Source organism: Anarhichas minor, unplaced genomic scaffold (assembly GCF_050575085.1).
Source record: "Anarhichas minor isolate MPS153535 unplaced genomic scaffold, ASM5057508v1 ptg000003l, whole genome shotgun sequence".
Classification (NCBI taxonomy): domain Eukaryota; kingdom Metazoa; phylum Chordata; class Actinopteri; order Perciformes; family Anarhichadidae; genus Anarhichas; species Anarhichas minor.
In genome coordinates, this window is record NW_027466449.1 from 3,655,216 (window position 1) to 3,673,273 (window position 18,058).

General features: G+C 42.5%; 1 protein-coding gene across 1 annotated transcript; it reads left to right on the plus strand.

Moving 5' to 3' along the window:
* The first annotated feature begins 480 nt into the window (after positions 1-480).
* On the plus strand, positions 481-16,201 carry LOC142960348 (pleckstrin homology domain-containing family G member 4B-like). Its single transcript, XM_076102161.1, has 27 exons — positions 481-513; positions 2,313-2,510; positions 2,683-3,457; positions 3,998-4,294; positions 4,673-4,909; positions 5,062-5,265; positions 5,480-5,600; positions 5,742-5,835; positions 5,991-6,077; positions 6,847-6,963; positions 7,056-7,154; positions 7,428-7,579; positions 8,120-8,258; positions 8,909-9,031; positions 9,120-9,317; positions 9,877-10,578; positions 10,864-11,172; positions 12,436-12,717; positions 13,008-13,097; positions 13,371-13,478; positions 13,547-13,551; positions 13,586-13,697; positions 13,801-13,971; positions 14,169-14,346; positions 14,453-14,569; positions 15,350-15,547; positions 15,930-16,201. The coding sequence occupies exons 1-27, from the start codon at positions 481-483 to the stop codon at positions 16,199-16,201; spliced, it is 5,418 nt and encodes a 1,805-aa protein (XP_075958276.1).
* The last annotated feature ends 1,857 nt before the right edge of the window (positions 16,202-18,058 follow it).

An 18,058-nucleotide genomic window follows, 5' to 3' on the forward strand; every position in this document is an offset into this window, starting at 1 on the left:
TATACAGTAACTGGTGATGTGTGTTGCTCTCACAGCTGACTCATATTACCAGCAGTGTAAACGCGCTCCAAGTAAAATTTCACTCTTATTTCATAAGCACTCCAAAGGCTCGAAAGCATTTACATGTCCCATCACTGTTGCCAAGGGGACCCAACCCAACATCACTGTTTAGTTTTCTTCTTAAGGTCACATTCATTTAAATTTCTGCAATTTCCAAGCTGCCCTTTGCCAAAAATCCCAGACCTCCCTCACCGACAACTGAGAAAAAACACTGACACTCACTGACATTATTTAAGAGATGCAGGTGGTCATTGTCTTCAGGATGGGAAAGCATTTGATTACAATTTTATAAGCTGTGAGCTGAATTTGATTTGTGCTTCTAACCCTACCACCATCCTCATCCTCCTCTCATTTGACAACCACCCCATTGCTTCCATTACCATCCTCCTCCTCCTCCTCCTCCTCGTTCATGTTATCATCATGATGACCATCACTGTGCTTTGTCCCAGCGAGGTGTGGCAGGACTGACCAGAAAGCTCTGAGTCACAGTGTTGTTTCTGGAGCTGTGGGGGCTGCGGACTGGCTGAGAGTTCTGCATTTTTAGATAATAATGTAAGGAGATAAGACAGAGAGGGTGGATGGCCCTAGTTGCTTGAGAGAGGAAAAAAACACGCAAAAGCAGATGTATAAGAAACAAACAATATGTACAAAACACAGAATATGCAAGACAAAGAATGCTACATTTTTTTCTTCTCAAAGGTGCAGAGAATGAGATGCACAACAGATAGCAGAGCTGGAGAGAAACTGAGCACTAGTGTTGATCTGAGGGGACATAACTCATCACACCCTAACACACCCTCTTCTGTTTCCATCTCCCTACATCCATGTCTGTCTTTCTTCATCACCACAGCTGGGAACCTGTGAGATCAGTGGAACAAATTTGAGACTTGTATCGATGTTCTCATTTCACTCCACCAGAAAGCATTAAATGTATGTATCTAAATGTTGTATTAAATGATTCATTACACTCGAAGAAGATTACAGCATACAGAACCTTTTCCTTTTACTTGCTCCTACACTGTCATTGACGCAATCTCACACAGTAAATGGCACTGAACACATGCCTTGGGGGAAAAAGGGCAACAACATTCATGTTGTGCGTCGACACACACGCAACCCTTTCTGATGCCATGTATCTTCTCACAGAGCCTCAGCCATGCGTGTATATACATGAACCCCGAGGTCTGCTGCTGTGGCCTTTGCTGGGTGCTAAATAAAGCGGCGCCTAAAATTGGGTAGCGTGCCCTGGGTTCAGGTCAAAGGGAATGTGAAACTGTAAACCGGGAGGCTAGCTAGCCTTGAGACCAGCCATCACACACTGTGTTTACTTGAATGTTTGCTGTCAGGCTGGCTGTTTAATGATGAGCACAGAGCGTTTGTGTTTGTGTAGCTGTTCCCTGAGCAGGCCACAAGGTTGAGGACAAGGCCTGTGTAATTTACTGTGAAAGACGCCAGTGAGATGAATGTGAATGACTCCAGGTTTCCTCTTGTGTAGCTCTACTGTACATTACAGGGGATTTAAGTAAATGCTTTTTGTTGATTATTCAGTTGCAAGAATATTAATCAATTACCTGTCATTTATCATTTGTTGTTTCCAGATTCTCTATTCTCAGAATTTTCTGCTTTTCTCTGTATTGTTTCATTGTAGATTAAATATCTCAAAATGTTGGTATGCTGTTCAGATAAAACAAGCAATTTTAAGACTTCTCCTCTGGCTTCTGGAAATTGTATTGGCAATTTTTGCCTATTTTCTTTATATAATCAATAGTATACTAATCAATTAATTCAGATTAGTTGTAGCTTTTGTAGGGATTTAGCATAAATATTCTTACTTCAAGAAGCCATCTCATTAATATGAACAAGCTAATTACTAAAAGCAGAAATAATGATTCATCATTTGCTTTTTGAATTGAGGATGAAATGTTGTCTGAGTGCAGTCGCATGTTTAACTAATCTTTTTACACTGTGCGAGTGGCTCAACGTGTGCATGTGTCAGTACAGCAGAGTTTATGTTGATATTATTCTTTTGAAAATCACAGATCTCAGTACATGGCAGGTATTCCTGGAATCACTGGTGTGACGTTTAGCTTTGAGACGTTACTGACTAAATGACAACTTGTCCAAGTAGCGTAGGTCTATATATACAGGAGTAACCACAGATCCCGGCCTGTCCACCTTGTAACTGATTAACCAGAAGGATATCGAGCAAAGCTATTCTTAAGCCTCTGATTTCTCTTTTCTTGTGTTTTCAGAACCTCGATTCTCTGGAAAGCTCGATCCAGAACCTGTTGTCGGTGCTGTACCCTCCCTTTGAGGCCACCGCCCCCACTCTTCTCAGCCAGCTCTTCCAAATCATTGATAGACGTTATCGGGGAGATGCTCTGCGGTGCCTGCTGGACTTTCTGGTCCCAGCCAAGCACATCTTAGACACCGTGCAGCAGGCTGCATGTGTAAGTCGCTGTCTTGTTGAATGTCTAAAGAGACATACATTCTTTACATGTGTTAATATGGAATAGAGCTGCTCTAAGATCTTATTGCTCGACTTAATTTACAATGAAAATAGACACAAATGTTGATGTACCTCTAAAACTGAAACCCTATAATGTCCTTCTCTCCTGATAGGCTCAGTACTCTGATGTACTTTTCCTGTGTGAGGGCTGGCCTCTATGTATACGTGACCAAGTTGTCGTCCACCTCGCTCCCATCAACCCTTTGCTACTTCAGCCTGGCGACTTTTACCTCCAGGTGGCACCATTCTGTAACCAATCAGCTCGCATCTTGGTCTGCAGCCTCCTGGAAGAGGAGGGGCTTATAGCGGAAGTTGTCGAGGAGACTCCGATTGCTGAAACATCCTATCCTTGTATATTCAGCCGTGACTGGTTGGAGGAGATCAACCAGGGCCGCCATGGAACGCCTCTCAGCCAATGCCTGCTCGCCACTGAGCGGGGCGTGGTGAGGTTGCCATGGGAACGGGTGGCCGTGCCGGATTTCGTGGAGGTGCCACTGTGTGCTGGGAGTAGTATGGCCTCGGCTCCTCCTTCATATCCTCCTTTACCACCGCCGCTTCCTCGTCCTCCACCTCTTCCTCATTTCCCTGAGAATTCTTCATCAAATCGTTCACTTCCTCTTTCTCCTTCAAAGACATCTTCACCAAAACAGTATCCTGTAACTATTCAAAATTCTACTTTAGCATCTTCCTCACATCACTCTGCCTTCTCTGTGGAGACCCGAATATGTCCAGCAAGGCACGGCATTGCTGTGTCACTCCGCCTCGTGGATGCTAGCGCTGCTTCTTCATCTAGACTAGTCAAAGTGAAAGAGACTGAAAGTGAGCCTAAGCCTATTGGCTGGGTGTCTCCTAATACGTGGGATAGCTGCCTCACTGGGACCGGCCCAAGTACAGCCACAAAAACGAGCACTGTTTCAGGCACACGCACCATTGCAAGTGGAGATACAACTACCTGCAAACGTGAAGATAAGGGTGTAATTGTTTCTGAAAATATAGGGCCAGATAAACATCAAGATACAAACATTAAAGATATAAGCAGGAGAGAGCCAACAGGCCACACTGTTGCCGAAGGAGAATATATTGATATTCTTCAGGCAACTCTGCTTTTTAGTAGAGCTCAGTCAGCAACTGAAGAACAACAGAAATTAGAAAGGCAAATGCAATCGCATGCACAAATCGAACCGCAAAGATATCCACACAGACGAGCACAAATGGAGCCTAACACACAGACACCACCTCAAGCACAGTCACAAGCACATGGGCAGTTACCTACAAAACCACGAACACAAAGTCATTCTGGATCAGAGGCTGCTGTATCATTAACGCCCAACATGTCCGCCGAAACCGCTCTCCACCATTCCCAATCCCATCACCCTCACCCTGACTCCCTTGAACCTTTTGAGTGTGCCCGCACTGTCCGGTTCTCAGAGAAACCCTGTACCCCGTGCATGAGGAGAAGACAAGGCGGAAAGGCGTCCAAATCTCAGGAGCTGAGGTGTCGATACAGGGACTCCTACCAGGCTGCTATACAAAACCCTGTCCCCTTTGGGCAGGAGAAGAACAGGGGGAATATGTTAGCAGTGGTGGAGGAGGATGGTGATTTCTCACAGTGTGACGAAAGACTACCAGAGACTGAAACAGTGGATCCATGGTGCAATGTTCAAGGAACAGGGTTTGATCCCGGGATGCAACACCAGTTTCCTCCCTCTGTCAGTGGAGCCACCTGTAAGGAGTCAGGAGAGAAGAACACTGTTCCATATTGGAAAAAAGGAGATACAAACACTGCCCCCTGTATGGATTACAGGAGAACAAATGTTTTAAACGTTGGTGGTCTACCAGAACAAACAACTGAAAGGACCACTCTGCGATTCAGGGAACCAAGGGATGCACACTCTGTCAAAACGTATGGCAATTTACACAATGTGAACGGGACAAGCTTGAAAGATCCTAACCAGTCAGATGTGACCTCTGCCAAACACCACAGATTACCGGTTACTTCAACTGAAATTTCAGCAATGAACATGACCCTCAAGCCTCGTGAAAGGCTACAAAGCAGAACCAATTCCACGGGAGTGAGTCCAAACTTTCCTCAGCCTCTTTCAGCACCACAGAACAGACATGAATCCATTTCAGATGGAAGATGTTCATCCCTCTCCACAGCTGTGGTGCACACCTCGGAGAAGTGTGCGCTGGTCATTGTCGAAGGTCAAAACATTAGAAGAAGAGAAAACACTGGCTCCTGTGCAGAGATTCCCCAGCTGCATGTGGTCAAATGTAAACACAGCACAGCCTTTGGATTGGTTTCACCCAAGATCAACAGGAGGAAGATGGTCATTCCAGGTACAAAGTAATGTTGTTCTTGTATCATATTCAGATCTAATTTGATCTTTAGCATGTAGGGTTCAATAGGTTGATTTCATTGTTGTTTACTAACAGATTAAAAATCACCCTTCATCAGCCTCCTTACAGCTAAATGTGTCCACTTTCTACAGATGCTGCTCAGCCTGGCAGTGAGTTCATAACCAGTAGAAATAGCCATCAGATGGAGAACCCGTCACAGACAGATCCACCTCCAGCAACAGAGACACAGAAGATCCCCCAGCCTCCCTCTACTCGTCCCAGACCTGACCACCTTCCACTGGGATCCCCAGACCCCAGAGCCCACCCCCTCTACTTAGGAGTGGCCTCCATCACAGGTAAGTTAGTTTGAGAAACAGCAAATTACATCAAACAACCAGGATGATCATAATAATCAATATACATTGTTTGGCAACTGTTCAAAAGCAGAAGTTCTTCACATTGCATAAAAATAAAACACATGAAATATATCTGTATCTCTTTGGGAGATTAAGTCATTAAGTCACAGAGAACAGCATGTTCCCTGATCTTTTCTCTCTCTTACCCCTTCAGGCGGCAGAGACAGGACAGGCAGGGCAATAGTTGAGCTCTATGGACACCACCAGGGATGGAGATCAGCTGTAACCAGCCAAGAGCTCTTACAGATGCTGCTCTACTTCCGCACTGTCACCAGGTAGCATCCATATGCCAGTAAATCATGAATGAATCAAGGAATCAACTAATTAACCAAATTCATACTAGAAGGAACTTTCGGCATCTTTGTGGTCATGTCTGTTTTATTGTGGTCGCTTTTTTTCTGTCTCTCTGTATCCAGGAGAGAAGTCAGAGAAGCTGGGCTGACGCTCATTTTTGATTCAAGGAGGACAAATCCTCAGCCGCAGCTCTATAAGGCCTTGATGATGCTTCAGGTAAGAAGCACAGAAAGAAAAGGAAATTCGTTTTTTTTGATGCCCATATGTGTAAAATATTCTCTGATGTATTTGTGATGATCAATAAAAGGGTGTAACTTGAATAAAAAATGCATGAATGTGGTTACGATGTATGGAGTGTTAAACTGTTGCAGGAGCAGACTCCCCATGCAGTAAATAGTTTCGTGCTGCTGGTGAATAAGGAGAACAGCCTTCGACCTGAGAGGTGTCCCGGCATCCAGGTCAGCTTTTTCATTCTTTATTAATATCAAAACGCCGCCATTGGAGAAATATTCCTGTGTGGTTTTCTATAAACAATAATTGATCTGAGAAGGCTTTACGCTTCATTGATCAGTTTGATCAAGGTGTGTTTTTAGCCATGCTAGCAGTGTAGCCACATATGGCAATGGCAGTTGGTCAGTGGGTTTTTTGGCTCATCAGACTATAATATCTTGATAACACATTACCTTGAAAATGTAACATGCAGGGGTCCCCAGAGGATGAATCCGAATGACTTTTCTAATCCGTCTTCACTTATGTAGTGAAATATCTCAACATCAACTGACCATCAACTTTGGGAGCCCCAGAAGGGTTTCAGTTGAATTAACAATCAGACATTTTCGTATTTTTAATAGGATTAAATATTGACCAACTGTTAATCCAAATAGATCCATGTATAGTGTAATATAATGTAGGTGAAAACTGAGTGTGAGTATACTTTAGGAAAAACTACCATAAAATCTGTTGTATTTTTAACTTCAAAGGTTGCTTTAGCACTCTGGTCAGGAGAATTGTGCCCATATACAGCTTATACATTGAGGATATGCTTCGTAATTTTGTAGTTTTTTAAAAAGTTATTTAGGTAAGACGAAAAAAAGAAGAATAAGATGTAGTATGTTAAGACACAAAGGGGGTCATGCGGTGAATTATGACCTAAGAATTTCCCTGTTGTCCATTCTGTAGCTGTGAAAACGTGTCGATGTTACTTTGACACTTTTTGCCTCAAAGCAGACTGAAGTGGTGACATCCATGAAAGCCTTGTTCAAGCTGGTGGAGGTGAGTCAGCTAAGCTCCCGCCTGGATGGCACACTGTCTCACAGCCACTGTGACTGGATAGAGCTGCACCAGGTGAGACAGCCACATCAATACATTAGCTCCCTCCTCTGCACTGACTCTGAGCTACACATGATTCACTCATGTCCACATCTTTTATTCTCTAGAAACTTTTCCCATTTGTGTCTGATCTTCATGAGGCGTCCAGCCTTCTTCTGAGAGCCATCAGCAAGTTAGAGGAGCCCCAGAGGACAGACACTGTACAGGTACCTTAATGCTGACTGTTTACTCATGTTGCTGTTTGGGCCTTGAAAGCTGGGTTTATCCTTAGTTATGTAACTCTGTCTTTACTGGTAATACAGTACATACTGTGTGTGCGTGTGTGTGTGTGTTTTATTAGGAAAACATTTATAGCTCCTCGAGCTATATCAAAGTATGCTTTTGATAAATGCACATGGAAAATGGCTAATAACAATATTGTTGATTTGAAGGAGTTATTGTATCATCTGCTGATCTCAAAACGTCTTTTTGCCGTACAGACTTTGCAGCAGTGCATGATGGACCAGAGGACTCTGATGAGGAATGTCCTGGAGGACAGTCGATTGGTCAGCCTGCAGAGGGAGGGCGGGGCCATCCTAGCTAGGCTGAGAAAGGAGAGTGACCTCAAATACCCGCACTGCGAGGACCTCAGGTAAACTCCTGCTCTCATCTGCTATATTTACATGTACACCTAGCTAGTGGCTCTACAGTCGTTTTTGGGATAAGCCTGTTAGCACCTTTGATACCCTGTGATTGAATATACATTTAGCTGCTAGAAAATATACCACTAGATTAAACATATTCCTTTCCAACCACCACACCAAAAATACCTAATTTAATTATTAACTTGTGCAGCTGCAGCACACTTCCAGGCTTATTATTTGATAGCAAGTGATTTCAGATACACAGGACAAAAACAAATAGTAGCCTCTTGTCCTTTGAAGTGGAAACACCATCATATTTTGAGATCAAAATGTAGCCATAACACAACATCTGACTCTGTGCAACTGAAAAGCAAAAGTTGAGTTTAATTTTTTTTTTTGCCACAGTTGGCTGTCCTAAGCCATTTTTTTCCAGTCAAGCCACGTCATGCCTAAATATGCTGCCTAATCCTTATCTTCCAGATCACTAGTTCACTTGATCTATTATTTGTCTTTCTTACGTCTATGATCTGTCTCTTTCCCGTACGCAGTGATGCAGTGGACTCGGTGACCAGCCTGTACAACCACGTGGAGGAGCAGGCTCATGTCCTCGTGCAGAGGTCCAACATGTCACTGGAACACCTGGAGTATCTGCTGCAACTCAGAGAAGTGGAGGGACACTTCATGCAGGTACGTTTTTAAAAAACTGACCGTCAAATCTGCCTTCAGATGTTCAGATGAATGCATCTTGCGTATATTAGGTTTTGTTTGTCCCTGAGTTCATGAACACCCAGCGATCTAATGATAACAATCCATCATTTGGTCATGGTGATGAGTAGGTCAAATGTCATTCAATAAATTTCAGGATTTAGTATTTTAATGGTAAAACGAATGTTTTGTTTGAAATAGATTAATTTGTTGTGGTTATTGTCACATAAATCTGGCAACACAAAGTGTTACAGTTCAGTGTTGCAGTTCAGTAATGTGAAGAAATAGTGGCAGTATGTGTATAATAACATTTGTTTTGTTTGTCTGTGTTTTATGTCACTACATATTGTATTGCATATTTTTCTGGGACTGATGGTTAAGTTGCTTAGCTCTGGGCCGGCTTGTTCTTTTACCTTACAACTTTATCAATTTATTTACATTTTGCTCTTATATTGGACACTCACTCTTTTAAAACATATAAACAATGAAAAAGAAGCATACAATCCTCCACCTACTGACTCTCTACAGCAGTATACTGAATTAAGAAAGTGCAACAACGGCAATTTACATTGAATTCAGCTCATGCTCATGCCAATAAACACAACATATTTGTCCATCTTCCGTGACTGCAGATGCAACAGTGGTTTCATGTAGAGGGAGAGCACCACCTGCTGGAGGTTGAATCAGTCAACAACTCTGGAGACCGAATGGAGCAGATCCTCAACAGCTTCACTGGTTTCCTTATCGAAGCAAATGTGAGCATGTTTTCTTGTTTCTTTCATGTGGTTATGTGTCTCTGTCTGTCCACCTGTCTGAACTCTCTCTCTCTCCCTCCTCCTCCAGGATCGAAGGCACCACGCCATGACGTTGGTGTCAGAGGCAGAGCGACTCCAGCAGAGCGGGTTCCCCTACCCAGAGACGGAGGCGTTCGGGACTCTAGTCAGCACCTTCAAGTCAGGCCTGGAGGACATTCTGTGCAGGGCGGAGGCATCTGGCAGGGAGCTGCAGATCATGGTCAACGTGTGTGATTTTTGTGAGCAGGTTGGTGTAAGATAAATCATTATCAGTATTCAAAGTTCAAGTATTCAAGATCAGTATGTAGCTTGTGCCCTTTGAATTTTTTTATTACTCTTTTGCAAATATAATTTTTGGCAGGAATGCAATTATGTTGCTCCAGCATATAGGTATGTAACTACTATAATGAGTGTACATCCTAAATGTAGAATGATGTAGGACCGAATTAAATCAATTACACAATAATGTAGCTGAGCAGCTTCAAATGCCAAAATCAGTAATTATTAGTGAACTAAGTAGATTATTGAACTATTCAACTATTCAAATACTTTTGCAGAGACTATAATTACAGAGTAGACCAATTATGTTGTTGTAGAACAATTAATGAAAATGTAGCATTTGATGTTGCTTTGATGCTCCTTTCTCTTGTGATGTAATCTCAAAATAATTAGGTCATTACTTCTCGACAGAGATTGATTGGTATATCCATATAATCTCATGCTGTTTTGTTTTTTCCACAGATATTTAATGTATAAGGCATGTGTATGTAAATGTATAAAATAAAACCTCTGTACTCTCCAAACAGGCTACAGCTCTCGCCAGCGAATGCATTGAGTACCTGGACCAGAATCAATCCAGAATCCACACAATGCAGGACCGTGACCAGACTACAACAGCTGTCAATCAAACAAACACTCAGCCAATACAACACCAAAACCAAGACCGCAGAGTGAGCACTGCATCCCTTTGCCCGTCTGATAACCACGCAGCACATGCCTCAGGCCCAACCACCACCACCAGTGTTTTACTGTCAAGCAATGACAACTCCGTCCTCCAGACTTTCCAAGACAGGTTCCTCCAGTTTAGCCCAGAGAGATTTCAGGAGGTGAAGGCCCAGGCCAGCGCCCTGCAGGGCTCCAGGGGGATGCAGGTCTGGAACATAGCCTGGCTGAGATGCCAGGAGGCCAGGCAGCAGCTTCAGGAGAGGATGCAGGATGTGGAGGAGGTTTTCCAACATCAACCAGATTCTAGCAGCTGGTGTGAACTTCACTATGTTGATGTGGTCAGCACTAATGTTCAGACGCCGTCCTCCGGTGGCCAGAGTCTTGTGGTACAATCGACGCCCGGGCCTCGGCACCCGCAGTGGGGGGGCATCGTGACGGGAGCGGTGGATTTAGGGAAGAGAAGGCCGATCCTGGGCAGCAACAACACTAACTCAACGACTGTAGCCTGCTGTAACATCACACCTGAGGATCACAGTGATGCTGGAACCAGCCAGGGGTCAAAGGTCACTCCACAGTCACCTCCCAGGTAATTTGTTGGTACATTCATCTCCCTCAACAAGGATTTAGTAGTTTGTTGATTCGCTGTCACATTCCTGTTAAAGAGTACCACTCGTTTAAATGTTCCTGAAACATTTTAGACGCTGCTGATATATATATTTTTTTTAAATTGCTTGAAACCATTTAATAATAGGTCAGCAAGAAGAACAGAAAGAGAGACGAGGAGGAGACAGACGAGGAGTGAGAGGGACGCTGCTGCTTTGTCTCAGTCCCACACTGTCGGGTGCCAGTGGTTTCCATGGGGACGAGGTCTTGGAGCGAGGTCGGCGAGCCAGGACTCTTGCACCACAAGAGCAGCAACAGCGGGGTCGTCCACTCCTCCGGAGCAGCGGCTTCGACCCCCATCATCCTGCTCCCACCACGGTCAGCCGTCCTGTCGGATCCTCCAGGAGGCTCAGAAGTTCCAGATCTCCCGCCACGGGAGCTTCTGCTCAGAAGAGTCCTGTATGAGCGACCGGGGGGCTGCAGGGTGTAACGGGACTTCATGCGGCAAGCACTCCAGCCTGCCCATCGGGGGATATGAGGGGGCGTTTTGTTTGGCAAGTCCACAGGAGAGTGCCGGCAATGCCCTGTAAGTTTACTACATGTTGGAAAATATGCTTGTAAGATAATATTTAGTGAGTTGAATGTCTTTAATCTTACTAATCTTGTAAGTCTTAATGAGATTTCATTTGCTCTTTCTGTCTGTAAGCTTCCAATGAAGTACTACAGGTACTGTTCTTCTGATTCTCTTCGCTTCTCTTTTTATACTTGTCAACATGGTGGATTATTGAACCCCTCTGTTTACAGTGAAGGCTGTCAATGAGATCTATGTATCGCATTGGGCTCAGTCATACGTAGGGATATCCCGGTAACATCTTTGGCTCCTGATAACAAATTGAGTCCTTTATTATGAAATGCAATCAAATTAATATATATTAGGTTTTTTTCTTCTTTTTTTGCGATGTAATAGAGTTGCCTGCCTATTTATAGGCTACGGTAAGCGTACAGCAAACTTATTGAATCAAGTTAAATATGTTTGCAGCAGAGGAGCTGACATGCAGGATGGGGGGGGGGGGGGGGGGGGGGGGGGTTTACTTGTCTGTGCACAGGGGCTCATTCTCATAATTCATTCATACTTGGCATGTTTCTTTTCTATCACATTGCATGTGGAGAGAGTAAAATGACAGCATGTCACTGTATCATGTTCTGAAATGTAAAAGTGGTTTATCTTCTCACCTTACTGCAGTGACGCACACATATAATCCACGACCCCTTGAAATCACTGATGCTGGCTGCGGTCAGACACTTGACATTTTTGCCCAGTGAAGGCAGCAAAACACTGCTTTTCAGCCTCTTTAAATATTATTTCAGTTAATTGTTCAATATCCTTTCATCGTGTCACTTCTTCAGACTAAATACAACAAGGAACTTTTCCAATATTATTTGGTTTGTACAGATGCAAAAATATAAATAATTAGGTAAACAAAGGATGAGAAGATAAAATTAATTATTTGCAAACACTAAAAGCTAAATGATATATTATTGAAGAGCACTTATCAAATTGACATTACAGTGTGCATAACAACGAACGCATAACACACAATGATAAAATATAGAACATGTTACCAGGCAACTAGTATAAGGAAAAAAAGAGTAATGAACTTAAAATGATGAATTGATTACGCTCAACTTCATTCTCAGAGCAAAGCACAGTGCAAATCATTAGTTCAAAATCAAAGGAATAATTATAAGAAAGCCTTTGGATATAGATAGTATAGAATATGTACTGTAGTTTACTAAGTAACAGTCTGTGTTTGAAGTTAGTGGAGATTTGTTCTGTTTGTGTCACCAGGCGGCTGCAGCGTGTCTTGGAGGAGCTGGTGTTCACGGAGAGGGAGTACGTGCGCTCACTGGGCTACATCTTGACCCACTACCTCCCCCTGCTGGACAGACCAGACATCCCCCAGGACCTCAGGGGCAAGCGAGGAGTCATCTTCGGTAACCTGGAGAAGCTTTACGACTTCCACAGTCACTACTTCCTGCCAGAGTTGGAGGCCTGCCAGAGGGAGCCTGGCATGGTGGCCCGCTGCTTTCTCAGACATGTGAGAAGTTAGATATTGTATATTATTTCTGTTTATAATGTTTGTATTTTGTTTTGTAGTTTTAGCGTAGTTTTTTTATCTGATTGTGTTCATCAACATTTTGTGTATTTGTCTTTTTCATCTTTTTTTTATTGTTTAATTAAAATTACAGAATAGTCACATCCTACTTCTCAAGATGTGATGAGACAGAAGTCGACACATACAGTAGCAGGATTTCAGTTAAAGTTACCATGATAGATGATTGTTGGCTTTTTAATTTGTGTCCTAATATGGTTTAAATCTTTCCACAGAGTGAGAGTTTTGGCCTGTATGCTCTGTACAGCAAGAACAAACCTCTGTCAGACGCCCTGATCCTGCACCGTCGCCATGACATCTTCAAGGTCAGTTTACGTGTCCTGTCTTTCTCTTAACTGAAACAAGCGGGAGAGTTTCCCATTTGAAATCTTCTTCAGCAGATGTTCTACACCCCTTTCCTTTTGGTGGTAACACTGTGTAGTTCTCCATCTTCCTCAGAAACTCAATTCTCATTTTAGGACAAATCTTAGAAGTTGCATTTTGAAATCCGATGGCTGCGGTAGTCGTCACACACTGGGAGTACTAGTGTCATGCTTTACCTTTTCAACTTTACAGTCCCACTTTGTTTCCCCTCACAGAAGAAGCAGCAGGAGCTGGGGGACATGATGGACCTTTCATCCTACCTGCTGAGGCCCATCCAGAGGATCAGCAAGTACAGCCTCTTGCTTCAGGACATGCTGGCTCTGGCTGGCTCATACAGGCCAAAAGACATGATCCAGGATACACTGCTCCCATCTAGTGTATGCGCACAAAGTGTGTGTGGCCCGGGTTCGTATGTGCCTGATCTGACGAGCAGTGACAGGGAGCGGGAGAGGGCTGAGATCCAAGCTGCTGCAGACCTGGTTCGGTTTCAGATGCGTCACGGCAATGATTTGCTCACCATGGACGCCATCCTGGAGTGTGATGTAAGATATCAAAATGACAGGAAAGATATACCTCATACACAGCAGTTACATTAAGTTAACAGTTTTCCTTTCTGCTCTGCTGTACATATTTCTGCCCTATCAGGTGAATTTGAAAGAGCAGGGCCAGCTGATTCGCCAGGATGAGTTCACAGTCTTCTTTAGGAAGAAGAAATGTGTCCGCCGCATCTTCCTCTTTGAAGATCTCATCCTCTTCAGCAAGACCAAGAGGACAGATATTGGCAACGATGTTTATGTCTACAAGCAGTCATTTAAGGTCTCTAACACATCCTTGAATTTATTACCGAATAAAGCCTAATTACCTTGTTTTGCTGTCTAGATTTACAGTATATTCTAGGTGTTTTCTATTATCCAGTTTTGGTGCAAAGCTTCCTAGTGAAACCAAAACATCTAACCACATGTGTTTATTTACATCAGTGTAATTTCTGTGTCTGATTGTGTTTTATCTCCCAGACGAGCGACATTGGGATGACCCACAACTCAAGTGTGAGCAGCTTGTGTTTTGAGATCTGGTTCCGCAGAAGAAAAAATGAAGACACCTACACACTGAAGGCCTCCAGCATGGAGGTGAAGAAAGCGTGGACCACCGACCTGGAGAGGATTCTGTGGGATCAGGCCACTCACAGTAGAGGTAGTAACAACATATCTTATTTATAAAGCACTTACCTAATAGTACAGTTTACAAAGTGCTGGACAAGATTTAAGAAAACGTGTTTTTCATAAACTATATGTTTCAGAGCTGCGCATGCAGGAAAGGGTGTTCATGGGAATGGGCCGTAAACCCTTCATGGACATTCAACCCAGTGATGCTGCCATCTGTGACCGAGCGGTCAGCTGCGCCCTGCCTGGGAGAAGTAAGCAGCATAACAACACACAAAACTAAATAAAAAAATTTTTACAACAGAATTTCAAAATATTTTCTTCAGACTGGCAGCAACTTAAGTGAAAACATTTTACACTCCAAACTTAGTACCACTTTATTCATAATACACAATATATCTGTGAATAAATGGGTGGTTATGGCTCAGTTGATAGATCAACCTTTTAACCACAAGGTTGGCGTTTAAATCCACGGCTCCCACTGTCCGCATGTCGAAGTGTCCTTGAGCGAGACATTGAAAGCGAAGTTTAAATGCTTAAGATGGTTAAATGCAGAGGTCAAATTTCATGTATTTACCTGTATGTATGTATGTAAATGATTATTGTAATAAAGTTTAATGTTAATCTACAGGGTTCAGTATGTGTCAGGATTTTACCTATACACGGTACTGCAGGACCTCACACGACCATCATTCCTACTAGTTATTGATTACATTTTATTTACAAAATGTATTGAAGATATATGGGCTAGCATTGTTAGCATGCTAACGTGCTAAACTAAAAGGATGAACATTGTAAACATTAGACTTCCTAAGCAAAAGCATGTTAATATTGTGAGCATGTCAGTATTTTACTTAAAGCACTCACGTGTACAGCTTCACAGGGCAGCTAGCATGGCTGTAGACTCGTCTTTTTTTTTACTAATTGTAAAAAAACTAAATACATTTTCCTGAAATAACTGCTTGTGCCTTCTTTGCTCACTGACCCAGCCCGTTAATTTCTCATTGATGGCATCTATCTATGTGTGTCGTCAGTGCCTGTGGCCTGTTGTTCACACAGGGTCTTAGACTATCCACGACCACACTCCATTGGCTCTGGCAGCACCGCCTCCACCACCCTCAGCCAATCATCTTCCTCCTCTGGACGTGGCTCGCTGCCCCCTGCTGGTTATCCAGGGAACCAGTCACAGGGGGCGGAGGAGACCAGTCTTGCTGTCTGCTCCTCCCCAGAGGGTGTGACTGAAAATGAACTAAACAATCATCATTTTCGTCAGCATCATCTTCATCCTAACTGTGAACAATGGAAGAGGCATCATCCACTGCGTGAGTTTAAAAAAATGTAAAATAGTACAGATGAGGTCCAGTGAACATTTTGATATGATCAACCTAAAGTACGACATTTGAATATGAGAAAGTATTTTTAAAGCCACTGCTGATTTGAAAATGAATTAGTCTGGCGCCACCTGGTGGCAGCACCAAGAATGACACTATGGCAGATGTCCCCACTGATATGTACCATATCTGGACAATGAGAAAATTGAAATGTTCAAATTCCATAATGGTATCCAAAAGTGTGAAGTAAAGCACAAATCTCTGTCTTTTTTGTTTCTTAAAGGGTCCGTTTCTGCTTTCGTGGACAGCACTGAATCATCTGGGGAATGCATCAACGTCTTCAGCAGCTCAGACCGCAGCTACCTGTCTACCATTGGTGGAGAGTTAGTGGACGACACCTCCTCGATTGTATCCCAGAGTTCAAAGCCCCATCCACCACTTTGTCGGACACCCAGTCTGAGGATAGACAGCTCACCAGTGGTTACCAGAAAGAAACCAGGTGTAACCCCAAAACCTCCACATCTGGCTAACACCCAGGTACAGGTGAAGGTGTAACAATATGACCCGCTTAATTGTATGTATGTATCAACTGAAGACAACGTGTCAAGACTGAAAATGATCTCAATCACACGTCGTTTCTCTAAAGTTGTCGTGGTTTGAAAAAGGTCTGAATGTTTGTCAAGATAAAGTACAACACTCAAGAAACTATTAGCTCTATTAGAACAGCAAATCCCCAAAACAGATGAATCAGTATTATTAACCAAGAACTCATATGTTGTGTTTTTTTTAAACTATTTTATTGAGTTATGATATAATATTTGATATCTTGCATTGCAGGGGGATGACATTATAATTGGAAAATCAACAGAAGTCTAACGTTGGATTCCCTGCAGGAGGTAAGAAAGTGAAAATGTAAAAAAAAGAATATATACATCTTCATTTTCTCATCTTAATGTTGAGAAAAGTAAAACATAATCATCAACTTAAATCTGCTTTTAACCTGTCATGTATGTTTTTGTTGTGTTTGTTACTGTTATGTCATCTCTCTGCCTATTGTTTTTGTTTTTACTATTATATATATTGTATATTCTTACTGTTTTTTATTATCAATGGCTTCTGTTATTCTTAAATATTGTTGCAGATCATCTGACTGAAGCTGTTCAGTCCTGTGGGAGATCCTATGGCCACCAGACGGACATTTAATCCGTGTGAACAAAGTTATTTTATGTGGCTACACAGTCACAAGGCAGTCAGCTTCATCTGGTCACAAGGTTTTGTTTTTAATGATTTACTGAAGCAATTGAGGTTTGATGTGTTGGTATCATGTGCCAGTCGTTCCAATGTGACTGTCCCATATCACATACAGACTAACAACACTCAGCAAGAAAGAAGAAGAGGCCACTACATGGATGATGTGGTTAACGGACTCATCATGAGACACACTATTTTGTGGGATCTTCTGTGCTGTGCAGCTGGTACAATTATTAATATGCAGGGATCAATGAAGGTTGCATTTATTATCTTCATGGAAATCCACAGCTTGTGTGAAAGAAACACACAGGACCAGCATCACCACGCATCCAAGTGTATCGCTCTGTGTGTCATGCTCCTTTTTCCTCTGTTAGCAGGCAGAGCAGAGCATCATTATTCTGTTGACAACTGAACCACGTTGTTTTGGTTACAAGATCACAAGAGAAACTGTTGTTCAAGTCCAAGATACAGTCCAGAGCTGTTCACTGGCCCGAAGCCCAGAACTAGCTGATGGTCCAAGTCGATGACCATGAATGGAGAAGCATGTGGATACTTGTGCATATACAGAGAAGTAAAATGATTTGATGGTGTATTATTATTATAGATGTAATTCATATATAAAGATATTTCTTTTTCCCCACACTTAAAGGGTTTCCTATTTATTTCTTATGGGCCATTTTTATACTGCTGCTGTCTGTCTAAACATTTGTTTTTATCTGTCTGGCTTTGAGATTCTTACAGTAGTCCTGTATTTAATAATTTATCAGATGGGACTGACCACTTGCATATGTGTGTTTTCATATCTGGATTTGAACTACTCTGTAACCCATGCATTTAATACATAGATACAACTACCTTGAAAGACCAGGTTGTCTACACAAGTGTAATTATTGCATATTCACACACGCAGTAGATGACTCAAAGCTTCCAGACAAATGGTTCCATATACTGATCAATGCTCCAGCTACACCCGCATAGAACATGACCATTACAAAAAAGCATTTTCCTGAATATTTTGTAATCTTAATAAATTATTGATGAAACAGGTCATATTGTCATCCTCTGTTTATTTTATTTTAAAGTCACTAACTTTTTATGACATGGAAGATCCATATTGTTATTGCTTACTTGCTTTCTTCCAAGCTTTTTCTTTTCGTTGAT

Bases quoted from the DNA above. Each gene is read 5' to 3' on its own strand.
- LOC142960348 (XM_076102161.1), top strand. From the start codon at position 481: ATGATGACCATCACTGTGCTTTGTCCCAGCGAG. The intron at 6,078-6,846 runs GTCAGCTTTTTC...GCCTCAAAGCAG, and splicing joins AGAGGTGTCCCGGCATCCAG to ACTGAAGTGGTGACATCCAT. The intron at 7,155-7,427 runs GTACCTTAATGC...TTTGCCGTACAG, and splicing joins AGAGGACAGACACTGTACAG to ACTTTGCAGCAGTGCATGAT.